The sequence below is a fragment of the Alnus glutinosa genome, chromosome 10, assembly GCF_958979055.1.
Source record: "Alnus glutinosa chromosome 10, dhAlnGlut1.1, whole genome shotgun sequence".
Taxonomy (NCBI): Eukaryota; Viridiplantae; Streptophyta; class Magnoliopsida; order Fagales; family Betulaceae; genus Alnus; species Alnus glutinosa.
In genome coordinates, this window is record NC_084895.1 from 28,449,397 (window position 1) to 28,476,542 (window position 27,146).

The window sequence follows — 27,146 nt, forward strand, 5'->3', positions numbered from 1 at the left end:
TTTTGTACGTAACCCTCGTGACCAGGGCCTACGTACGTACATTGATGTGAAAGGACAATGCCCTAATTACTGGAACCTCATCATCGGTGGAAATTTTTTTTTTTAACAAAAAAAAAAAAAAAAAAATGCTCATTGTTTGTCACTTTCTTTTTTCAATATCAAAAAAATGTTGGGGATATTAACACATTGGAAGCCTCCAAGTAAAACCTTGGTATCACATAATAAAATATTATTATAATTTAAAGACTTACACCTATGAGTTTTGAAATTCCCCCCAATGACCCCAAACAATACCTAAAATGGGGTGAATAGGTATTTTTCAATAATTACAACAAAGCAAAATATTGCAACTACACCCAATAACACCAAAATTACGTAACACAATAAAAAGTTTAAATACAACAATTTTTCTCGTGACAAAGTACAAAACTTTTAAAGAACTTAAAAAAAGAACAATTTTATAGGCAGCTAACCCTGAAAAGCTTATATTTTTTTAATTGTACCCAACCAACGACCCGTTAGTAGCTTATAACTCTGGCCAATTTTCTATCAAGCTTCCTCTGTAATTCAGAACTCCAACGGTTAAAGTTTTGATTTGTGTGATTTAACAAAATCTATGAAAATTTTGAAAATAAAGGCATATGGATGCTAAGGTTATCTCCAATACTACAAAATAATGACCTTGGAATCTTCAAAAAAGCATGCATAAGAATGCTTCTATAGATTCTTGGACTACAAGGACTTTGTGTGTAAGTCGATTTATGAAAAACACAGTCTAAGGCACTAACATTTGAACGGGTTGGTGGAGTGTTCGAACAGGAGCTAGGGTTTTACAGTTTTCTCGTTAGCGGTGTTTGAACGTGATACAACCAACATTACGACAAAGCATCACAGATCTAGCTCGATTCCCATGGCATTCGAACCCTCAACAATCGGGTTGGCGACCAAACGTCTCTATGGTTCTTGTGAAACACCTCTGTTCGATCATTTTGTGACCAACATCATGACCAAGGCCCTCATTGGTAACTTGTACCATGCAATGCCTCAATCTCGTTCGAATGTAGTGAGATCACCACTATGATTGAGCCTCTTAAAAACTTGAGTTTCAACATCTTAAAGACATCTGTTCAAACTATTTGCGATCAGAACGGCCTTGAAGTGTCTTGATGGATCTCAATTCTTGAAGTGCCTTGAAGATTGCATTCGATCAGACATCGACTAAGCTTGTGATCTAGCTTCTCAGTTAGTCTTGAATACTTGTCATTTTGAACACAAATTTAAGTCTTAACTTGACAAACAAATATAAACTTACACCAAATTAGTTTTGATATTGAATATTCCAACATAAAACTTAACAAACCCCCTATTTCGCAATTTTATGACAAAACATATATTCATCTCAAAAGCTAAAACATTAAAAACACAAATATTTGAACACGAGAACAATGGATGTAAATAACTTAGACATTGAAACATAACACGCATCAATATATATATATAAGAAATATAAAAAATATACGTCCATATACATCCATCCAAGATATCCAAAAATTCTTCCCAAAACAGTCGAATACTTTCCACCAAAATCATTGTTGATTTAATAAGTTCTTTAACAGTAAGGCATTTTTATTCTTAGCTAGATTTATCATGCTTCCAAGTTCATCCCATTTTTTAATTTGCGAGGTAATCATTTGAGTTGATAAACTTTACATCTTGGAATTTAGAGTGTTGATCTAATTAACGCCAATGCATCCACATGTTCCCCAGAATTTGAATCCATTTCCAACATTCGAATCAAAGCGGCAAAGATCTCACCTCTATCCCTTTTCCTTTATATTGCTTTAAAAAAAAAAAAAAAAGAAGTTAAAGGATCTTCTTCATTTTATATACAATGGAGATAAGTTTTTCATGGTAAAGATTTTTTTTTTTTTTTTAATTAAAAAAGCATTGGGGGCAACTAAAATGACTATTCAATGCCGGCGTGGCTATAGTATGTAGCACTTGATCGTTGGAAACCAATGATAGGCGGTGGAAAACTGCAGACACTCCTTCAAGTTTGGTTAAACCATAACCTGACCCAGCCCTTCAATACATAAGTGAGACTAAAAGTAGTTTACACTAATTAAGCATGAGAATTCCTATTTCGAGAGTCAAACTCATACCATAGTATTTACTTAACCACATCTAAAGATTAGATGATTACATGACAGTTAAATTTTTTTAAATAATGTAATATTATATTCACGGCATATATATATATATAGCGTTATGTACATTGTCCACCATTTTAGTAAAACAAAATTTTAATCATAAAATAACTCTGGAGAGAATCTTATCCCTCCTTTAATGGATATATATTTTGTTTGGTTTCACTCAGTAAGAGCAGTCCCAGCGGATTCATTACTTTCTCCATTTGGCTAGAATAGCGTGAGAAATGAGAAAAACTCACCTTCATCGACTTATCTTCTCAAAACCTATTTTAGCTTTCTCTTCCATTTGTGCACAGTGTAATGCCAGATGTGGCGTTACACTGTGCACAAATGGATTGATATTTTAATATTTCTTTCTATCTCACTCTCTCATAGTTTCTCTCTCCCTCTCTCTCTCTCTCACTCAGAGTTCGTCTTCTTTGGCGTTCTCTCTCTCAATCGGTCTTGCTTGGAGGATGGGTATGGTGGCGACCGAGAAGAAGACCACCAACGTTGAATCACACGGTGTCAACGAAGCCTCACTTCCTCAACCCGGCGACGATACAGGCACCAACTTCAACGGCAAGGATCTAAGCCACAACTTGATTCGCAGCGAGAGATCGTCGAAGGACTTGGCGGCCCAACAAGCAAAGAAACCCAGAGAATTTGCCAAGAACTTTGTCCTCCTCGTAATCCTCGTCGGCCTAGTCCAATTGATCCATAGACTCGCCGTGAAACCCAGCGATGTCGTGGACCGCAAGATTGGGATTTGGGAGGATGGGTACGAGTTGTCGATTTTCTGGAAGTTTCTGAGTTTGGGCGTTCGGGTTTGGGTTGCCGATCTTTCAGAGGTTTCTGGTGATTTGGTGCAGTGGTGATGCTTGCCAGTTGTATGTTGTGTAGAAGTTTATGGGAGGGAGATGTATTTTATTTGGTGTTTTTGGTAAAGATGAGATTTTAATTAAAATAAATAAAAATTAAAATTTATTTATAAAATAGATAAGAAGTTTAGATAAGCTGATAGAGGAAGCCGAATGGTGTTAAGAAGTGGTTAGCTAAACTAACAAAAATAAAATTTCACTAACTATTATAGATAAATTTTTTACATCATTCGTTAGGGCATCTCTAGCAGTTGGAGTTAAAATAGCTACTCAAAAAGTACCAATCTCTACTTTAATCATTGACTATCTTAAAAACACTCTTAACAATAATCTCTATTCCACACTTCATTTTCTTAAAATATTGTTTTTTAATATTTTTCTTTATTTTTTATTTTTTTTCACTTCTCCCTCTCACTCTCTGGTCTCCCCCAACCCATCTCCCCAACCCCAACCCGTCTGAGTATTCGGATCTAGCAAAATCGAAGGAATCCCAATAGAGCCGAAGCCAAGTGATCGACGGAGTTAAGGAGTTAAGGATCTAAGATGAGGATCGGCGAGCATCGAGATGATCGGCGACGAGGATCCAAAACCTGGACGAGTTGAGAATCTGGTGGGCCCTGGCAATGACGATGCAGAGATTGGATCCGACAGTGACGGCGTAGTCGACAGAGGCGTGGATTTTGGTGTGGGGGAGGAAGGCAACGACGTGCTGGAGGTCGAGCATCTTGCCGCGAAGCTTGTCGGGCTTGCTGTTGACGAGGACGAGCTCATCGGCGAGGTCTTGGGTGAGAACAACGATGTTGCTGGGGACAAAGGAAAGAAGGGCAGCAGTGGTGAAGAAGAGGGAAGGGGTTGGTAGTGTTGACCGAGAGGGGCGGAGGGTTTCGTTGGGCATCAGGACCGGGAGGGACGAAGAAGGAGAGTGAGAGAGTGAGAAAATATTAATAAAAAATATTTGTAGTGTTGAATAGTAAATAGCCATAGTTGACTATTTACTATACACAATTAAATAAAAATGGTTAAAGTAATTAATCTGCTGAAAAAAAAATAAAAATTGTAAAAAATGGTTAAATTTAACTTTTTAATTAAAGTAGAGCATCTGCTCTGCTGGAGATGCTGGAGATGCTCTTACGAGTGCTATGAGTAATAAGTACAAAGGTAGACAGATGGTATATGGGTCCTTTGTACCCAACATAGAGATCTTAAAAAGATAGTGGGATGCAGATGACGCGGATCGATCGTAGCCAAGTTATTTATATATATAGACATGATTGATCTGTATTAAATGGGGCCAAATTCATACATTACACGTGGGGAAAGTTTTATGGGACACAGGGCCATGACTCTTTATTACCTGCCCTCAGTACTGGAGAGAGATTTTAATAATTTATCTAAAAATAAAAAAAATAAAAATCCAATAATAAAGATGACAGAATCGATTTTTATGGAATTGAATAGATCGTCTTTCATTTAGACAGACTAATCCCATAAAAGCAGAGTGGGTCCGGAAGAGGAAGGCTGAAACAATATTGTATCATCAATATTTTGGCAGACTCGAGTGGGCATCGTTCTTTCTAGTCCACAATTCCACGTACCTTTTAACTTCAGGCACTGCACCCCACAACCGGATCAAAGAGGATGGCCTTGATCACAAACTTTTTGATCTATTAGCACAGTTTCTGGTTTGGTGACCCCACGTACAAGACAAAAAGATTTAAACAAAAGTTTAAATTCTAATAAATAAATATCTAAGAATATGAAAAGACAAAGAGTTTTGATACTTAGAGTAGCAACCTACTTATAAGCATATAGTTCTGATACAACTCTCTAATTATAGTTCAATTAAGAGTCTAATCCCGAGACTGCTTGTGGGATTACACCTTATTTGCCATCTGGTGGGGAGTCCAATTTGGGTAAGACTAGTTATCAACCGAATCTGAAAAAGCTTCTTATATCATATCTTGTGGATAAGATTATACCAAAAAATTCGAGACAGAGTCTTTCTATAATTGGTTAGGAATTATGAATAAGATCTTCCTGTAATTATTTACGTTAATTATAGGATAAGTATTTCAGCATATTTTATCCATATCGCCTCATGGTAATCCCAAGAAACCCGTTCTTGGGACCAGATATGGGCATTTTGTATGTGTCCTCCTTATGTTCTTGGGACAATGATGTCCGAGACGCATCAACTTCAATGTCAGATTCACGTGCAGCTTGTACCGTACCCTTTATCAGTCCACTTAAATTTGGCAGAAAGCAGGGGCCAAGTTTGATTAGAGATCCCTCATACTGTCGTACATAATGATAACGTGGGTCTATATATATATATATATATGCTTATGCTTGGACTGTGACGACTGTCGGTGTAATTAGTAGTTAATTTCTTTGGATTGAGTTGCAATATTGCTTTGATTGTTTTGTGGATAGAGTTTTCCGGCCCTTAAAGAACGTATAAATTAAAAGAAAGAAATCTCTAATAAGCAAATCATAAAGATAGGATGGAGAAACACGATTTTCTCCCTTTATTTACTTCACCTTCTCAGAGTTACATCTTATTTTAGCCTTTAAGATGGAGAAACATCCTCTTACACACAGCTTATTTGAGGAGGAACATCTTGAACCAATAGGCAGAATACTTGAGGTATCTTTTCAAATTGTCCTTATAGTCTACAAAAGTGAGGCCAAACCGATAGTCGTAACCACCATCCCATTCAAAGTCGTCAAAAAATGACCACACATAGTATGCCTGCACATTGGCACCCTCCCTGCCAAAATTTCACCGTCAAAATCCTCAATCAAAAATTCAAAGGGCAAAATGCTTTTTTATTTAGTCTTCGAGGTATGAACTTTTATTAAAATTTTTTTCTATTTTTCTTAACCCATGCATTGAAAATATGTGATGACAAATATATTAACACTCACTTGATAGCTTTCAAAAGATATGATAAATGCCCGTAATGGTATCTTATCCTCAGACTATCCTTGAGGGCATCTTTAATTGGTATCGTGCTATTGTTTGGATCAGCCATTCCTACAAAATAAAAATTAAATTAAATTTAAAAAATTAGAGAATAAGAAATAGTATTGGTAATACTAGTTTAGTTAAAACACGACACATAAAAATAAATAAATAAGGAGAGGAAAATTGTTATACCATTCTCCGTTATGTATATAATGGGATTGTTGTATTTTTCTTTTATATATAACATAAGCTCTCGGAGTCCTTGAGGATGGATGAAAAGCCAGCTCAAAGCAGTCTGCAAAACCATTTACAACATATTAGTTTAGTAAAACGGCAGCCATATGCAACATAGCACAAAAAAATATACAAATGCCCACAGAGGGAGAGAATATGATCCTTACTCTTCTCAATTTTAAGTAAAATTGAGACGATTTATTTATGGTTAATATTTTAATTTGTTACATCTAGCAATACACATGGTGATATACGTCACCATGCATGTGACAACATATACATCGTTAAATCTATAAAATTTAATTTGAACCAAGAAATAAATCATCTCCATTTCAGTTGAAATGGAGACAATCATGATCCTATTCGAAGGGAGAAAGAGTTTATGTGTGTTTACCGGAGTACCAATAGGAATCCCATTTTTATCAGCTGTGACAACAAAGTACATGAATGGGATCAGATAATAAATGATATAATATTCATTGCATTGCAAATAAAAGAAAAATGATTATAATTTTTGTTCATACTAGTGAGAGTGGTTTGTCTATCTGTAACATAAGTGACGTTGACACCGTTGGCTGAGACAGCAGTTTCTGCATAATTTGTGGTATAATAGTTTATACCAAGAAAATCAATGGACCCTTTTAGCAACTTGGATTGAGCTTCAGTGAATCTTGGCAGTCGTTTACCCGCTGCAGACTTTATGCTCTGAGGATAGTCACCATATGTAATCGGATGGACAAACCTACATAAAGTGTGACAGTGTTAATTAATTATTAGATCGGCTCTTGTTAAAAATAAAAAATAAAAAATCAATAGCTAATGAGTACTACCACATTAACCCTATGGGATGAGAGTTTAATATTTAGCATGTTCTAATGAATTTTTTTTATGTGAAAAAAAAAAAAAACAGTTTTTCCTTTTAAATTGGATAAATTAAAAGAAATATTTCTAATTCAGTATATTAAACTGAAATATGTCATTCGAGCATAAAATTGTCACATGCATTTTAATATATATAAATTTATAATGCATGTGAGAATCACTTGCTCTAAAGACAAATTTCAATCTAATAGGTTGTGTTGAAAGAATTTTGTCCAACCTAATTTTGAGAAAAAGTTTGTCAAAAAAAAAAAAAAATTAATAATAATCATCCTATCCTTTCAAGAGAAGTTATGAATGCCAAGATCATAAATATAAAACAAAGAATAGTCACCAAAAAGTAAGGCTTAGCCACAAGGATAAATTGTAGTTACTAGTTAATATCCTTTCTAATTATTAAAAAATAAAAAAAAAATTCCACAAATGTATATTACGGCACTCACCATCCAAGGTAAAAATCAAGAGCTCTAGAGGCGGCCGCGCGGCTTGAAGATGTTTGGTATTTCGGCTCAAACCAATGGGTCACTATTGTGATCCCAATTTTCCCCTTTTGATATGGCTGCACAAATATATGTATTAAGTTAATCACAAGAGGTGCAATATCTCATATTCAATTTATTCTCATATAAATTCAGCCTCTAAGCCTACTATCAGAGATGAACCTAAGGGGGCTGGGAGGGGCCATGACTCATTCCCTTTACAACCAAAAAAAAGAAAAAAAAAATTGTTAAGAAAAAGGACTTTTATCATATTTAGGGTCTTTTTAAGAAAACTTCATTATGATGCCTTTCTTCAAAAAAAAAAAATCAATGCAGCCCGGCCCCTCCAAAGTCAAAATTCTTAGTTTCATCCCCGAGTCATCACCCTTTTTGTTTTCTTTCGTTTTGATGTGTTTCTATACAAACCTGGTACTTGTCCTTGTACAATTTCACGGCGGCTCCATGAGCAAGAAGCAAGTGATGGGCTACAATGTAGGGTTCAGTAGCAGAGTTACCAGCGCTGCAATTTCCAGCATACTTGGAACATCTTCCGGGTGCAAAAGTACCAGTAGTATACCCATTGATGCTTAATCCATTTGGTTCATTCATTGTGACCCAGTGCTTGACTCGATCACCAAAAGTTTTGAAGCAAAAATTTGCAAAATCAACATAATCCTTCCTATACGTTCATAAAAGGGACAGTCACATTAATTTTTTGAGCATTGGAGAGTATGTTTTTTGTTGAATTGTTTTGACTTACACTATCTTGGGACTTAAGAGTCCACCATATTCTTCTTCAAGTGCTAGAGGAGTATCAAAGTGGAAGATAGTCACAAAGGGCTTGATACCTGCCAACAATATATATGAAATTTCATAATTAAGGAAATGTGTGTATATATAACAGTTCAAAGCATTAGCAGGCCTCGTTTAATTTGATAACGATTTTCAAAATACTCCTATTTTCAAAACCAAAAACATTTTTTTTTTTTTCTAAAAAAAATAAATTATTAACAAACAATTTTTTTAAAAAAAATTAAAACCATTATTAAACATTTCGTTAGGCCATTGACTTATATATGTATGGTATATTTCCCATTTTTAATAGGAATAGATGTTCGACTTAGTGGGAAAACGGATTTGATAATTGCCTCAATTATTTAGTTAATTATGGTTAGAGAAATCATTTTTCCGATGAAATTGACATGTATAGAATTAATTACAATATATATATTTCTCGAAAAGAAAGGTAAAAAAAAAAAAAAAGGAACTTGACCATTGGAGAGGAGCCCGTTGATGAGGTTGTCGTAGAATTGGACACCTTTTGGGTTCACTCCACCGCTTAATTTGCCCTCTGTAAATATAATTGGATCCATTAGAGACTTACATTGAAATGGGTCCCAACAATTAATGAGATCTCTCCTTGGAAAACATGATGTCAACCATTTTGTTTTTTTTCATATGGAGTTTGAAATCTCAATTAATGATGATCCACAATTTAGATCCTCAAATCAGACAGGAGATCATCCTAATGGGACTCATATTACATGATTAATTAATGAGCAATGCTAAATGCTAACATAACAGTCGAACTAGCTTTTAGATTGGTCGTTAGAAAAAAAAGAAAGAAGAAGAAGTAATATTAAAAATCACATTTTTATCTTACTAGCCACTATCCTACCCTATTGGCCACTATCTCACCCTACTGACATATAATAAGTGTTAATCGGTCTTTGATTCTTTGATTTTTTTTTTTTTTTTCAACAAATGTTGATTGACACCGTCACGCATAAAAAATGTCAATAAAGTGAAATTGTGGTGTGATATTAAAAATGTGGTTTAAAATAAAAAATAAAATAAAATAAAATAAAATCTAAAAGTTAGAATTGCTATATACATTAACATTGTGAAATAAAAATGTGATATATAGCATTGCTTTTAATTATTTATTAAGCAGATACTAATGTATGGTGGAGATTGATCTAACCCTAAGGGATGATCTTACTCGGTAATATTCTGGACCATGAGATAGAAAATCTGAAGGAGTCCAATCCAATTCTTTTCATCAGTTGTATGTCCCCCTGTTGAATTTTCGATTATTAAAAGAAATAAAAAAATAAATTTTCCACGTTGAAACCTTATAACCAGCAGTATTCTACGTACCTTATAACGATGATAAAAGTCGTCGGCTACATCTCCATTGCCACCACCCGAAATTTTTTCTGCCAAGCCAGCATGTAAATTTCTCAAAAAAAAAAAAAAAAAAGAAAAGAAAAGAGAGAAAGAAGAAAGAAATAAGCCAAACAACAGAAATTGAACAATAATTAAGAAAGTTGTGTTAAAAATGTTAAAAAAATCAATTTAATTCATAATATTCAACCTATCTAAAAACACTAAATGCCCTTAAATATATAATGAATTTTGGTAATATAGGGGGTAACATGAGAATGAAAGGGTGAGAAATGGTTGATATATAATGGTCATAGAACACCCAGTAATTTCGTAACTTTTAATTACCATGTAAGGATAAATTTAGTAATTAATTGATAAAATTAAGTCAGATACATATTCTAGCTAGCACGAAGGTCTAAAATTGAAACTCATCCTAAACCTAGCTTATTGAGTTTTAGATGGAGCTAGCCAAAGTTGCTCATATTTGAAAAATATTTAGAATATTATAACTTTTACTACAATTATCTTATAAACTTGCATGACAATCAATATTTTATAGAAATAAGTGTCATGAGGACTGTCATGTGATATATAGTTTATGTTTTAGCAGTTGACATAATAAGTGTCACGTGAATTATAACATTAGTTTATAAACGTGATAAGTGTTGTATAAATTGCTATGTAGCAATTCTCATTTTAATTTCTCACTTGATAATTTAATGTCACATCAATTTATAAAAAAACTTGTAATAAAAAGTTGTACTATCCCTTGCCGCACTCATCACTATTTATTTATACAATTGAGATTGTAATGCCTTAATTATTTGCTGAAAAAAAAAAAAAAATTCAAGGAGCCAAATTTCCTTTACTATTTCCAACTTAAGCCGTACGTCAAAGCTTTGTTTCCTTTTTGTCTTTGTTCTTTCTGATGAATCATATTTTCTTGTTTTCCTACTTACAATGAGTTTTTAGCAATGAGCTCTTATAGATACTTATTTGATGAACATGTTGGGATCTGAGTGTTAGAGTAATTACAATGCCATTAAACATACATGTAGTATAATTTGTGGAAACCTCAAAAACACAGAGAGAGAGATAGAGAGAGAGAGAGAGACCTGGATGTTCCTTGGTGAAAGCATCCCATATGCTAAGTCCCTTGCCATCGATATGAGCTGCTCCTTCAGACTGGCCAAAAAAGAGATAATATTGTTCAAACAATGTGGTTTTCGTTATTCTTTTTGTTATTGGCATGTAGGGTAAAAATGCACGCTAATTGAAGCCTGAAAGCAGTCCATCCATGCATATATATATACCTGGTAAGCAGCTGAACCAGCTCCAAATATAAAACCAGCAGGAAAATTGCTTCGGTTGAAAGGTATAGAATAATGGCCTGGTTTTGAACCTTCAGTGCAAGCATACAGGGAGGCCAAGGCTAGGAGGCAGAGTAGTAAAGGACCTTGATTAACTGCCATGTCTGTGTTTGTTGCTTGAAGAAAGCTACCCTTCAAGCTCTCCTATATATAAAGATTTCAAGAGGGAACAGTTGACTCATTCAAATTAATGATCATTTTATTGTTCTTTGTATAATTCATATATTATCCCTTCATCATTTTAATTTTTAACACCACGTGTATTTGTTGCTGCTTTTGTATTATTTTCATGGCAATTGATCTCGCAGCTTACACCTTAGCTTCTCCATATCCGTATATATATATGTCAAGCATCATTAATATACGCTAGAATGTTAGTTAAACCAGTAAATTTACTATTTCCTATCCTTTCAATATTTTGGAATAAGTAGTGCGTAACTTATTTGTAATTCACCTTTCATTTAAATTAAATATTCCAAGTGTATAAATAATCTCATTTATTGAAGAATAGTATTTTAAACAATACGTGTATTATAATATCAATTGTCGATGTGTTTGTATGTTACCAGTGGAAACCACTATTGACGTGAAATATATAAATTTATCTGTTCAAAATTCGGAGATATTTTCCACCATCACATCAAATAATAAACTCTTAAGAAGATGTGTACCATTTCTGTCCGTTGGATGTTTGTGCCCAAAAAAAAAAAAAAAAAAGAGTAAACCGATGGTGCCAAGTTTCTTCGATCTCCTATTGGAAGTTTTGTTTTTTCTTCAGAACATGTGATTCACGTACGTTTTGTACGTACACCCAAGCGACAAGGGGCCTAATTAAGTACAAAGATGTGATAAAGCAAGTCTGCCCTAGTCAATTGTCGTTGTCATAGCAAATGGCTCCTTTCTCGCCCAAACTGCATGCAACATCATAAAAGCAACAAGGACAACCGCTCAATCCTGTTCAACACGGAGAAGGGGGTGAACACGTACTATTAATTTTCAACAATTACAACTAATTAAGCAATATATTGCAACCACACGTACATAATATATATAACCATCAATAAATAAAGCAATAAAAAGGTCAAACTCCACAATTTTAGTAAGAAATTATTAAAAACCTATATATTGAAGAACTCTTCAAAATAAACTCCTCAAATTGTACCCAATTAACAACTTATTAGTCTTGGACTGTATCACGTTAGCTCCATATAATCGATGATATGGACCTTCAATAACTTCGCAAGGATGCGGACGAATCCGTGCAGATAACGAGGATCGACAGGATATGTTATTATATGGGGCCAAGTTCTTATATAGATCACACAATTAATGATATATATTGGCAAAGCTTGAGGGGACAATAATATTGGGCCATCACTCTTAATTACCTGCCCTCGATCAGTACGTACGTACTGGTCTTTCTTTGGAACAGTATATATATATATATATATATATATATATATAATCTTTCCCTTTCAATAATTGAGATGAATTATATTAGCTCGATCGAAAAAAAAAAAAAAAAAAAAAAAAATTCTGAAAAACAAGGATGAAGATGAATTATTTAATAGTTTATATTTGATTTGACAGCGTCAATTTAATGGTGTATAATATTATAAAATATAACCGGACCATAAAATAATTAATTACTCTCTAATTTCCTTGCATCTTTAAAATAGAAATGGACAATTTTCATTGCGGAATAAAAATTAATTGCTACGATGGATACAAACAATATTGTCTCATCAATATTTTGGCAGACTCTTCTCGAGTGCGCTTCGCTCTTTCTTGTCCACAATTCTCTGCATATCTTTTTTACTATTAAGCACTGGTCCCCAACAACCGGAATCAAAGATAGACGATGACCTGTTTTTGCATACCACAAATGTAAATGTATTATTGGATCATGTCAGCAAACCGATAAGGATGGTGGCCGGCAGTCTGGCTGTGGCAGATCGAGGACCAGTACTGTCACAGCACGTGTCACTAGCAACAAAATCACGTAAATGATAATTAAGGATGTTTATGTAAATATAAAGAGAGAAAAGTACCCCTACCTAACCACCTAGCAGGCATTTTCATAATATTTCAAAAAGAAAATAACTATCTTTTTTTTTTTTTTTTTTACAATTTTTTACCACATTATTCATGTGATAAAATAATTTTCTACTATTTTTTGAATTTTAAAAATAAAATAATGTAAAATATCATCTTACCACATAAGTAAAATAATAAAAAATTATATAAAAAAATGTCAATGAATTATTATTCATATTTCGGTGCTTGTGTTTGTATATCTTATATCTATCAAATCTTGCTTTATTGTTCATCATCTTTATGTCACGTTTATTATTTGTATATAATATTTGTTCTCTTTGTTTGGTTCCACACAATTCATACAAAGATGAATAGTTATTCACTAATTGTGAGGTGTAGATTACTCTGAATACTTGTCATGTGGTCGACTCCAATTGCCATACTATTTTTCATGTAAAGGTTGCTTGAGTGGACATAAAATGGCAATTTATATACACAACATCGTTAATATCCCACCATTAATATACTTTTCACTAATAAAGCAAAGGATGTGTTTATTAATGGTTTTCAAAAGTATTTTTTGTGTTGAGAATAAACTTGGAAAGCGTTTTTTTTTTTTCTTTTTTTTTCTTTTTTTTTTCTTTTTGTGAGATTCACATTTGAAAAGTTGTTTTTTATGCGATATATTGGAAAAATTGTTTGGTAAACTTTTATGAAATTATTTTCAAATAAACATATATTAAACATTCTTATTTTAAGAAAATACAAACAAGTGTATATTTGACTTTTTACTTGTAAAATTAAAAAAAAAAAATTAAAAATTAAAAAAAAAAAAAAAAAAAAAAAAAAAGAAGAAGAAGAAGAAGAAGAAGAAGAAGCATTGGTGCTCCCGCCCTTAGCAGCTGAGGGATTGGGATTGATCATGCAACCACGTTCTCCTCTTTTTAATTTTGGCCCGTTTAATAATCTCTTCCCTTCTCCCTTCTTTTATTTTTACCTTTTCTAAAAAATATCAACTTAAAAATATTTTTAACCTTTTTTTGATTTTTTATATCACATCAACAATTTTTTTATTATTTAAATAAAAAAGCTCATTACAATACAAATTTTTTTTTCTTCACTTTTTCATATAAATTCTTTTTACTTTATATCACATCAATCACTTATTACTTTCACTCAACAAAAAAAATTTCTCACATAAAGAGAGGAAAAGGGAGAGGGAGGGAGTTATTAAACGGAGCTTTATTTTATAAACAATAAGTACTCAGCTCCTACCTCCAGAAAAAAAAAAAAAAAAAAAAAAAAAGAAAAGAAGAAGAAGAAGAAGAAGAAGAAGAAGAAGAAGAAAGAAAGAAAGAAAGAAAAGAAAAGAAAAAAGGACCTATTTTTAAAAAATAAAATAAAATAAAAAATGTGTTTCTATTTTAATTTTAAAATGTATTATGGCCCCACATGATCATTATGTTGGAGGGGCCTCTTTTTCAAATCTCTAATCAAACTCGGGCCCTGCTCTCTGCCAAATTTGAGTGGACAGGACTTAAAGAGAATAGAAAAGGCTGCACTTGATAATTTACACGCAAATGCCGAACATTAAATCTAGGAAGCAACTATAGTCTATAGACCATATATATGGACCCATGTATCATAATCCAAAAGCGAATTATTAGAAACTACTTCAAAAGTAAGTTTATTGAAAAATTATTCAAAAAAAAAAAAAAAAAAAGAAGCAGAAAATACTAAAAACGAGTGATCTTTTTTCTTCGAATCCAAAATTTATAACAAGTTTTATATATATATTGGGTACTTTAGGAATTTTAATTAAATTTCAGTGAAAGCATAATGTGCTGTTAAGCCTGTTATCAACCAAAAGAATAGGCATGATTATTTTATTCAAACTTCTTGTATTTTCAGTAATACTTAATTTTATTCCTAAAGAAATGATTATTTCGTATATATATCGAACATGTTGTGGTGATTCCATAAGAGTTCTTTAAAATTACAAATCTCTATATAATTAAGTTTTAAATTCATAATTATATTTGTTGGACCCACGTTGGATCCCATGAATTCAATGATGGATTTGAAAATGAGATGTATAGGAGATGTGATTTATATAATTTCTATTTTTCAAAATATTTTTTGAAGAAGATGTGATTTTTTTTTTTTTTTTTTTTGAACATTAAGGTCTCGTTTGGTTTGTGGAATGACTATTCCATTAATTGGAATAGAAGGTGGTGGAATGAAATGGTTTTTCTTAATCTTAAATTTAGTAACAATTCATATGCATTAATTGGAACACAATAAAAATTACTAAAAACACCCCACATTATATATATATTATAAAAAAAAAAAAAAAAAAAAAACTTAAATTATAAAATTAAAATAAAAAAAATTTGAAAACTAGAAGGTGGCTGACCACAACAATGGGTGGTCGCCCACCCCCGAAATAGCCAGGGGGTGGCCACGAATCGGGGGGTGGCCTGGCCACCCCCGAGTGACCCTGGGGATGGCCGCGGCCACCTCCGAGGGACCCTGGGGGTGGCCGGCCACCCCCAAATCGCCCCAGGGGTGGTGCGACCACCCCCGGAGCCATATGTGGCTGGCCGACCACCCCAATTGGTGGTCGGCCAGCCATTGTTAAGGGGGGGGGGGGTTTCGTTTTTTCTCCCTTTTTTTTTTTTGAAAAAAAAAATTGAAAGAAAATAAAAAATAATAGTGTTTTTTCTAGAAAATCTAATCTATTCCTATTAGAATAGGTATTCCTTTCATTTTTTAGAGGAATAGATATTCATCTTCATAAGGGAATATGTATTCTAATGGAAATAACTATTCCAAGGAATAGATCCCTACCAAACATAAAAATGACTATTCCATAGGAATAATCATTTCATTTCAGAAGTCTATTCTGCAAACCAAACGAGCTCTAAAGTTTTTTTTAAAATTTTTTTTTTTATTTTGAAAAGTAAATTTTTTATTAAAAGTTTTGATAAAGTTTTATTTTTTGTTAATCTTTTTATTGAAAAAAATAAAGAAGATTTTTTAAAACCATTGTCAAACCTAGCTAAAAATGTTTGTGTTAACGAGTTATATTATTCGTCGAAATTCTTTGGGAACCACATTATCATATAAATATAAAATGGGGAATGATCCATGCATTGCACTACCCCAATGCACATCGGAGTGGAACTGACACTTGAGTTCATGAGTCTCACTTCAATGTGCCTTGAAGTAGTACGCTTAGACACTAAGAATATTTTTTAACATTTCCCATATAAAATATGTACGAGAGCTATCTTTTTGCTTTTCCTTTTCTTTTTCAAATCTCTAATCAAACTTGGCCTCTGCTTTCTGCCAAATTTAAGTGGACTGATGAATGCTGTTTGGTCCGACTAAAGAGAGAGAAGCTCCAGTTTCTAGTGAGAGAGAGAACCGACAGTTTGTATTGTTTTGGGGGAGGGAGGCTTCCACGCCTCCCTCCTCCTTGGGTTTTTTGGGTTAGTTGGTTTTTGTGGAAGTTTTGAGTCTCCTAACCGTTTGGGTTGTGGATGTTTAGTTTTCCCGGTGTTGATCCGGTGGGTGTTTAGTTTTTCTGTTTTTAGTTTGTAAAGGCAGGAGAGTTCTCTGGTGAAGGTGCCGGCGGGAGCTTGTCGTCCTTGGCGTGTCGATGGCGGAGATCGTGGTTCATTTTGTTCATTGTTAGATTTTGGAGGCTAGATCTACGCGTTTCCGTCATCTTCTGTTAGACACACGCCCTTTAGCCTTGATCGCCGTTAGTTTCTGGTGCTCCAGCCGCCCCCCACGGTTATGCGGTCTCTCGACAGTCGGCGCGTGGCCTTCACGCGCCTGTGTGGTTTTCGGATTGGGGCTGCGCGTGATGGATACAACCCGGGCTTTTCGTCGTGGTTGGTGGATCTGGTGGTGCTCGAAAGCTTTTGGCGTTTGAGTGTTGATGGGTTTGTCTCTGGCGGCGGCGGTTTCCGGCTGACAGCTTTCCTGTTGAGCTTTTCTTGTGTTGTTTGTTATTTATGTTCCCTTAGACAGTTTGCTTTGTGCGAATATAAACTTAATTTTTGGCAGTCGCCCAGAATGTGTGACCGACTCCCTGTTCAAGTAAAGGTATATGTCAACGTAGAGACATCATTTTGTTGGTTGGGTTTTTTTGGTAGCAACTGTCAGTCTTGATTAAAGATGTATGTACACCTTTAGGGTGTCTGTTTATGTTCACCTTCGTGTTGCATGATGTTGTAATGTTGTTTGTTATTTAATGAAAGATCATCTTTCCTTCTTTAAAAAAAAAAAAAAAAAAAAAAAATTTGGACTGATAAAGGGTACTAATACTATTACAAAATATAATAATTAAAAAAGAAAAAAAGAAAAAGAAAGATAAAGGGTACAAGCTGCACGTGATAAGTGTCATACAATGATACAAATTCAGAACACCAAGGAGTCTAGGACGCAATTATTAGGAACACGTCCAACTGTCCAAGAGATAAAACCCCATTCTTGAATGCACATAATTAAAAGAATAAAAAAAACTTTTTTTTTTTTTTTTTTTTTTTTTCTTTTTACAATAAAAAAGAGTGAATGTAAATTCCTTATGTAGAAGGGAATTCACATTTTCAGCAAAAGATGGTTGAGAGGAATAAATATACTCATGGGCATCTAGATTTTCTTTCCTTAATGCAACCATATGATGTAATTTTTTAGAGTTTTTGAGAATTCTAAAAGGATTATCCATATCCAAACGCCACATTAAAATTTTATTTGAAATTAAAATCCCTTACAATTGGAGTGTCTGAATTGCAATACAATTCAAACAATCTACAAATGGGGGATTGTGAAACTTACCTGCTTTAGACAACCAAATGTCTTGATCAAGTGGCCATATAGCCTTCTCATTGTGGGCTGTCCAAACTATAATGCAAATTCAAACACCCCAATTGTAGGAGATCTCAATCCTTTGATTTGATATTGAATCAAGATTCCCTTAAATTTATTGTCCGAATTGCGTCGAATATAAGTGGATCTCGATCTAAACTTTTAGTATTCTATTGCAACATATAACAGTAGGTGGGCCTCATATCTCCCATCTCACTAGGAGCTACTGGAATTGCACCGAATTCCGATGGATCCCAATCCAAACTTTTAGTACTCTATTAGTCTATTGCAACATGTAATTTGAGATAAATACTCAAGAAGAGGAGGTCCATAAAAAATGAGACGCTTCTTTCTGATGTTCATTTTGGAGAAACTTCTTGAACCACTTAGCGGAGTTTTTAGGGTATCTTTTTAACTCGTCCTCACAATCTACATGGATGATCCCAAAGCAAACGGTATATCCATCGCCCCATTCGAAGTTGTCCAACAATGACCATGCAAAGTATCCCCTTTCATTGACTTCATTCCTATCAAAATCCAAACATTCAATCATAGTCACTCTTTTTCCAAACAAATATTCTCGATCACTCTTCACACTTATTTCACATCGTGTTTTAAAACACACTTCGTTAGCCAGTGAGAAACGGATATAATAAATGGGTGTGAAGAGTAGTATTACTTCTGAAATATTAATGAGTTATATATGTAAAAAGACAGTTTTTCTCTAAACTAGATTAAAGAAATTTTCTCTAATCCATGTCTATTAAAACTTACATGTATTCAATATGTATGTGATTTTCACGTGCATTTTTAAAAATACATATAAGAATCATACGCATTTTGAACACGTGTAATTTTAACATACTGGAATAATTATAGAAATTTCTTCCGGCCAACTCAGTTTGAAGAAATCTTTATTAATTCTATATATGTAAAATACTCACATAATAGCACTTTGAACAAATGAAAGATGGCTATTGTAGAAGTCAATTCTCATGTCGTCTTCAAGAGACAGTACTTTACCATTATTAAGCTCATCGACTCCTAAAGAACAATTGCATAACATAATGTATTAGCTAGTAATTAAGGATTTAGGGTGGAGTAGATGATCCAATTTGATGAAGAATTTACCGTTTTCAGTTATGTAGATGACTGGGTTGTTGAATTTATTTTTTGTGTAGAGCGAAAGATCTTGAATTCCTTGTGGATAAATAAAAAGCCAGTCCGAAGCAGCCTGCAAATTCATTAATTTACAATGTAATTCATTTAGACCCGGAAAAAATAATTAAGAATGCAAATCATATATACTGATCTTAAAGGGGAAACAAATTTCGTGTATGAAAATATCTTTTGATACATGACAAAAAATATAGAAATTCCTCCACATTTTATCTTAGTGTATGATCTAAGAAATTTCTTATTCAACCAAAAAAAGAAAAAAGAAAAAGGAGAATATATGTCTTAATAATTTTTCTTATCAAAATTGCAGGGAGACATGATGAACCAAGTCATTATTGATACTTAACATATATTAATATTTGTTAAATCAGCATTTGTCTCAAAATTTCAAACTAGTATATACCTTTGCTTTGTATCTATCATGTTAAATCAAAACTTATATAAATGGAAATTAAATTAACAATATATTTATATGTTCTACTTAATGGTGACAATTCGTATTCGCGTGTTGGATTCAGGTCGTGTTGAGACATGAGTATAATATTATATATATCAATCCTAACTCGATTTATTTAATTAAACAGATCAAACTCCTCGATCTTAACTCGTTAATTTCGTGTCCGGTTAATGGGATATATATATATATATATATATATATATATATATATATATATATATATATATATATATTTGCATGAGAATATATATATAAGAATTAACTTCTGAAAAAAGAAAATTAAAACGAGAAAATGAATACCTTTGGACAGATGGGAATCCCATTTCGCTCACCTGACGCAATGGATCGATTACATTAATGTATCATTACATAGAAGAAATTTGTGGGGAACATTTAGGAAATTAAACAGATTAATATTCAAAAAACTCATTAGAATAATATTTAATTAACTAACTTGTGATGCTTAGGCATGAATCTGTGAGGTAGCTAAGCTGATGAGTTTGGCAAGGAAAATCTGAAGCGTAATTTGCAGTGTAATAGTTTATCCCAATGAAATCGAAAGATCCTTTAACCATTGAAGATTAATTGCTCACTGGAAAATTGTGGCAGACGTTCTCGGACATGGGTAACCATTTCAGCTGGGTAGGAACCAGAATTTAGTGGTTCCATAAACCTAGAAATATTATGGATGGAAGATCTGAAATTAGCTATGTGATCAAAGCGATGGATTAAAAAGTAACTAATTTGATTTACATGGTGATTGGTGAGACACTGCCTTAATGTAATAGCTTAATTTTATGTAGGGAAAACATCACTTACTATATATCTCGAACGGTACCGACCATGGCTTTTAAAATGTGTCTGCAAAGTTTAAGAGTTTGTAATGTGAGTATTGTTCGGTGTATCACTTTCTGTTAAGGTTTTCTCTTAAATTTTTCCAGAATAAGCAAAAAATGACCAAAATACCCAAAGTGAAATACACGGCAGGTCTTGTTTTTTTTTTTTTTTTTTCTTTACCTTTTTTGGATTTATTTTTTTAAATAAAATTTAAGAATATATTTGTATTTTTATAAATTTTATAGGAGTAAAATGGATATTTCATTTGTTAGCAATTTGCGTTAACGAAACTCTAACGGTAAGGGTAATTGAAAGTAGCTGATATATCGGACATCTCAACACTTGGTTTTAAGTCTAGAGGTGTTGTAAACTATTTTAATAGTGACTATATATGATGATGACATTAATTATTCGTTCAAAAGTTGAGAAGAATCTAAAAGTATTTCAATCTGGGAAAAATGCTAATTACCAGCCATAGGTGAAAGCAAGGGCTCGAGATGCTGCATCATTGTCTGCAGCTGACTGGATTAATGGCACGATCCATGGTGAATTTAGTGCAATCCCAATTTCTCCCTTCTGAGATGGCTACATAAAATAATCATGCCTTCTTAATTTGGACTTTTCAACTATATTCAAAATCTTGGAATTTCACGAAATTCTCTTCTCAGTCTTCCTCCCTTTCATTCCGTGCCCAAACTCCGTGGAATTTAGGTAGGGAACTCCAGGCGAACCTTATACTCTAAAATCACATTGATTATTGAGTGCTAGCATGCATTACAAAAATCGTGTGCTCATCAGCTGATCTTAGGCCATTAAAATTTATTAATAGGTGGATCCGAAGATGATACTGATTATTTCTGGTTGATTATAATTCTCTAGCTCGATCATGACAAACAACATGAAAAATAACCTGGTATTTGTCCCTATAGACGTTGACTGCAGCTGCATGAGCAAGAATCTGGTGGTGTGCAACCACATAGGGTTCAGTTGCCGAATCACCCCCAGCACAGATTAACCGGTTTGAGCACCTGGCTGGTGGAAATAAACCATATGCATACCCCAAGATAGTGAAGGTGAGTGGCTCAAAAAAGGTCATCCAATGCTTCACTCTATCACCAAATTCTCTATAGCATAGCTCAGCATATTCTATGAAGTCATTCCTGTTTGCACAATTATAACCGGTTGACATATGTTGAATCATATATTTGGTTTAAGTTATATGGTTGAGAGTGGATCCCAACTTTTAGCAATTTGTTGTTCAAATTAATTGCTAGTAATTCAGACAACAAATTGAAAAAGAGTTCTTATGGAGCTTGCATGTCTAAGTAGGTGGACAGGCAGCCCAAAACTTTTCCACCCTGAAACTTACTTATACAGGTGAGCCTCATATTAGCTTTCTGTACAGTAAAATTACTAAAAATCCCAGTCCATGAGAGTAGGACAGATATAGTCATCACTTACACAATTTGGGGATTCAAAAAACCACCATAGGTGTCATCAAGCACTTGTGGAAGGTCCCAGTGGAAAAGAGTCACAAATGGCTTCAGTCCTGTAGTCCACAAGAAATATTTATATGGAGATCTAGCTAGAGAGAGAGAGAGAGAGAGAGATGGGTTCTGACCATTGGATAGTAGCTCGTTTATGAGATTGTTGTAATATGCAATGCCTTCAAGGTTCACTTCCCTACTCAAATTTCCATCTGAATAAGGTAGAACTTGGAATAATTGATACCGGCCAGTACTACTAGCTAGGGTAGTTATCTCATTATGGTATTTTATTAAGGTTGTAATTTGGGTTTGTGGATCGAGTTCGGTCCTGTCGAGTTATGGATATATGTTTAAAAAAAAGACAAAAAAAAGGGTTTTGTTTTTGTCATTAACTTACTAGGTAGTAGCCTGGACCAAGAGATACAAAATCTGTAAGCATCAAATCCGATGTCCTTCATTATACCCACATCTTCCTGTCAAAATATTACTCAATTTATTATCAACCAACGCTATACAAATATGAGTAATTAAAACAAAACTGTTTCATTTCCATTCTAGATAACTCTCAATAACCTGGCCATATGAAATGCGAAAGAGCGTAAACTTACTTCTTTTACTTAATTAATCAATAAAAGCAAGGGAAATGCTGGGGTACCCACTAGCATCCCACCAAAGCCTAAGTGGCTTTGTTTTTTTATTTAGTAAATTTATTTTCAGTTTTTTCACTTAGGCTTAATTTGGTGGGATGCTGGTGGGTACCCCAGCAAATATTCACGAAATAATTAACTCGTAATGAATAATGTTAGATATATATAACTTTCCTTTGCCCTGGACTATTAATTACATGGTATTATATATCTCCTCTTAAGAACTTTCATTATTATATTTGTTTCGAATATTGCTTTGCGTATAATGAAATAAGTGGTATATAATTAAAGGTCATGCATGCACACAAAGCTATATATAAACATCGCTTTATGTAAATAATTAATACCTTGTAACGATGATATGAATCATCGGCCGCAAGCACCCCACTAGTATGGTCCTTTATCTTATCTGCACAAACCACCAATTAATTTCCTCAAATTGTAATTAAACCCAACTAATTAAAGATGCATGTCTGGATTGAAAAGCTTGTTCTAGTAAAAGCATTTCATCTAGAATTTATGGCTTCAAGCCTTTTTTATTTTTATTTTAAAAAAAAAAAAAATTAAAAAAGTCTTTTGGGGGGTCATCAATACAGTAAAGAAAAGAAAATGATATATAATCATCACTAACATGCTTGGCTTATTTAGAAATCATAACTGAAAGAGGATTTTTTTTTTTTCTCTCTCTCCTTCTAAGCTTGACCAAAAGAGCAATAATGCTTATCATGGATGTTCTCATGTTCCTAATATATATGGAACAGCATAGATAATATGATCCTCTCTATTTTACTTAAGAGTCGTTTCATGGTTAAGATTAGATTTCACAAATCTAATGGTGTTATATTGCCATATCATTTAAAAATTTGACCATAATATGACTCATCTCAAGAGGATGGTTGATTAATTGCTGAAATTCTCAATTAATTGATGTTAAGAGTAAACGAATTTTTTTAAATTTCTATTTTAGGACTTGTTAATGTGCAAGTGCACCTACTTCTCTTTCTCAAAGCCAAGATCTCTTACAAGGCGTTGAACACCAAAAGAAAATGTAATGATTTTATAATTTTACAACACAAACTATCCGGCCTCCCGGAAGTCTAATGTAGGCCAGGTGAACATGTTCACCAACATTAGGAAGTGGTCATTTCCATCGTGGTCAATAATTAGAGTGTGATCTCAAGGCACTTTGAAGTAGTTGAGGATAGTCATGGATGACCACCAACCACTGAAGATAAAACCTAAAACACAATATACTTCACCTTTTTCCTCACGCACAGATCGACCAACACGGATTCCGTGCATGTAATAAGGCACCCGAGCCAGTTCGGGCAGGTGTTTGAAAAATCCGAATAGGGAAGGCCAAGCTATCTGGACACCTATCATAGCTTTATTGCAGTGTAATAGGACTGTCTTCTTATTGCACGAAATCTAAATCTTATAAAGACTACCTGGATATCTCTGAGTGAAAGTGTCCCATATACTTGGTCCTTTACCACCTTCGTTTGCTGCACCTTCATACTGTATGGTGAAAGCAAAACCAAATTAAAAAAGAAAAAAGAAGAAGTTGTTATGGGCTTTGAACAATCGATCATTAAAGTTTACGTAAATCCAAAAGCTAGCAAACCTGGTAAGAAGATGATGCTGTGCCAAATATGAATCCCACTGGAAAACTGCTACGATTAACATCATAATTAGGAGTGGCAACGCCACCGGAAGCCACTGAGTCAGCCACCAGCTGGACAATATTGAGGAAGAGAATGAGAGGACCTCTAATCACCATGATTAAGTTATTGCTTTTGATCGATTCTCATGCAAGCTGTCCCCCTTAATCTACCTTAATTTATTATATAGGAGATCGAGCATATATATTAATAATGAATAAGATTATATTTCAAGTTTTGTTAAATACCCCTAATGCCGTCAAGCTTTGAGAACTCTTTTACACTTTGTTAGGGTACTTTTGGTACTTAAGATTACATTTCATGTATAAGAAACTTGTAAATTCAGCCAGGCACATCATGTAATGGACTATAAAATTAAACCTTAATTTGTTGGCAACCTCTAAAGCATGACGTGGCAGTATTGCCTTTATAACAACCAGTCTCATATTAAGAAGATAATTATTAACATTTATATAATCTTGAGGAAATAAATATGAGCAGCTAGCGGTCCAAAATAATTTGACAAATGAAAAGATAATTTAACATGGTATTAAAACCAAATGTCATCAGTTCAAACTTTAACTCTGTCATTTATCTTTATTTCAATTAAATATTACACGTGTTGGGCCTCACTTATCAATTGGTAGTCTGAGTCCACACGTGAGAGTGCATATATTAAGGTATTGATTAAGTCTATTATAAAGAAAGTACCTCTTGATGCCCACCCCACTCCATTTTATGATACATCATGAGGGGCAAACCTTTTGTATGCCTCAAGTGGTACTGTTTAATCCCTTGATTCTTCAAAATTAATGGTAGTGTTGAGTTAGCGGAATATGATTTTTTTTCAATTTTAAGTGAGAAGCAGACGGTTAAGATTTTGTTGTATTTGTTGTATTTTACAGTGTACATGATGCCAAGTCATTTAAAATTTTAAATTATGCAACAATATATTTACCATGTAAAATAAGTGAAATGGAGAGAAAGCATTTCACAGTTCAAAATTTGTTTTGTTGCATTTAATAGTGTGCGTGGTATCACATCATTTAAAAAATTTATTGGTGTGGCAAGGATGAAAACAAGCATTGCATTACCTTTGAGTTGATTAATAGACAGGAACACGTATTCATACCTAACAATTTTTCACAAAGTGGTGACGAAAGAGAATCACTTTTTTTTGAACAGTTCTTTCAAAAAATTCATCTATCTAATTGATGAGTCATAAGATCGACAAGCTTATCAAATTGAAAACTTCTCATTGATTTATTATTTCAACGAGATCGAATCCAAATCACGATGTCATTTTCTTGTTCCTGAATGGGCTTCTTCATATATATGGTAACATATATAATATCTGTAAAATCTAATCTAAACTGTGAAATTTTAAAATACCCTAGCCCCAAAAATCAATTTTTGAAACAACCAATCCTTTTATTTTAAAATACATAAGTGGCCGGCCACTCTAACAAAATACTAGAAAAGGTCAATGCCCTCGGGGGTGGCTGCGATATTATTGGAGCTTTAATTTGTGTATCTTCTTTTTATTAAAGCGAAGAGATATCCGTAGGTACAAGGCCAATAAGTATATATAGTAAGATGAACCATTATTATTGATTAAACCTTCTTTTTTGAAAAAAGAAAAAAAGAAAAAAGAAAAAAGAAAGATGAATAGACTAATTAAGATGAGAGGGGCATTTGATCAAGGGAGCTCCAATTAATTGAAAATTGAAATTTTTGTTAACTAATAATTCTTAAGCGGCATACAGCACTGAAAACCGCTATGGAGTATTGAAAGAACTCCAAAATAAGATAAGAAATAAACTTAAGCCACTTTGGCGATATTATTGGAGTAAACAATGCCCTTCTTATAGTGGGTTAAGAAACTAGTTAGAACAACAAATTTGTAAAGGACAAACTTAAATAATAGTGGTCAAGAACACTAAAGTTTTTTTGGAAATTACTTGTGGCTTCAACTATAGATGAAAAGGGCAAAGCTATAATCTTGAAAATGGGAAAAGGTGACAAACGATATAAAATAATGCTAATGATCAAAATATATATTCAAAAAAGAAAAAGAAAACATCCAATCAATTTTTTTATCGATCAACATGTGGCACCACCTCAATTATCGACAACGAATCAAACCAATCATATTGAACTCCAAAAGGTTAAACGATCGAATTCAAAATAATTAACATTTTATGACTTTTTTTTGGTTGTTTAATGTTGGTTTAATTCGATCCACCCAACCGTTATTATAAGATATAAATCGACATTTGTTTGAATTTAATGAATTCCTTTATAACATTTTCTTTTCCTTTCTTTTCTTTTCTTTTTCATCACTATTATTTTATATATTTGTTGCTATTCTTTTATAAGACATTTTTGCAACAAAAATAATTAAATTATAATAAAAAACCTGCAGATAGCGTGGGTCATAAGCTAGTTCAAAATAATATTAGTTATTTCATTGAAGTATCAACTGGATCCTGGTATATATGTTGAAGATAAATGATATAAAAGGCATTTGTAACTTGTTTGGTAATTAAAGCTTTGTATTTGTTTATTTTCATAAATTACTAATGTTTATCCACATTGCACGGATCCATCCATTGCTAATAATGAAAGAATTAACACGATCAATGGAGTGATCCAATTCCAATATAGTATTGTGGACCTTTCTGAGTCTTATATGTTCGACTTTTGATTAGACTGTCTTAAATTATTTTCATTTAGCTCAAAAGTACTTTAAGCTAATAGAAAATGATGAATTTAATTATTTAATTAAGATTCT

The 27,146-nt window shown here is 33.3% G+C and overlaps 2 protein-coding genes across 3 annotated transcripts in view; both read right to left on the reverse strand.

The window, feature by feature from the left end:
- Window positions 1-11,300, reverse strand: part of LOC133879516 (vicianin hydrolase-like) — a 29,101-nt gene extending 17,801 nt beyond the window's left edge. The window contains exons 1-13 of one of the 2 annotated variants that reach the window (XM_062318090.1): window positions 11,113-11,300; window positions 10,915-10,984; window positions 9,791-9,849; window positions 9,633-9,708; window positions 8,904-8,981; window positions 8,391-8,478; window positions 8,057-8,309; window positions 7,595-7,710; window positions 6,797-7,014; window positions 6,667-6,698; window positions 6,231-6,333; window positions 5,999-6,107; window positions 5,571-5,841 (exon numbers count right to left, since the gene is read on the reverse strand). In XM_062318090.1, coding sequence (XP_062174074.1) covers window positions 5,673-5,841; window positions 5,999-6,107; window positions 6,231-6,333; window positions 6,667-6,698; window positions 6,797-7,014; window positions 7,595-7,710; window positions 8,057-8,309; window positions 8,391-8,478; window positions 8,904-8,981; window positions 9,633-9,708; window positions 9,791-9,849; window positions 10,915-10,984; window positions 11,113-11,271 — 1,530 coding nt within the window. In that variant the 5' untranslated portion in view covers window positions 11,272-11,300 and the 3' untranslated portion in view covers window positions 5,571-5,672. Of the gene's footprint in view, window positions 1-5,570; window positions 5,842-5,998; window positions 6,108-6,230; window positions 6,334-6,666; window positions 6,699-6,796; window positions 7,015-7,594; window positions 7,711-8,056; window positions 8,310-8,390; window positions 8,479-8,903; window positions 8,982-9,632; window positions 9,709-9,790; window positions 9,850-10,914; window positions 10,985-11,112 lie in introns of those variants that run through there. The other variant, XM_062318088.1, reaches the window with a different exon arrangement.
- A 6,643-nt stretch (window positions 11,301-17,943) lies between these two features.
- LOC133879515 (beta-glucosidase 13-like) lies at window positions 17,944-25,186 on the reverse strand. The gene is given in 15 exon segments (XM_062318087.1): window positions 17,944-18,611; window positions 19,029-19,128; window positions 19,216-19,318; window positions 20,021-20,052; window positions 20,175-20,301; window positions 20,303-20,393; window positions 21,027-21,142; window positions 21,468-21,717; window positions 22,019-22,106; window positions 22,179-22,256; window positions 22,442-22,517; window positions 23,039-23,100; window positions 24,140-24,209; window positions 24,316-24,426; window positions 25,064-25,186. Coding segments are annotated over 15 exon segments (1,557 nt in total). The 5' UTR covers window positions 25,103-25,186; the 3' UTR covers window positions 17,944-18,397.
- Window positions 25,187-27,146: the final 1,960 nt, after the last annotated feature.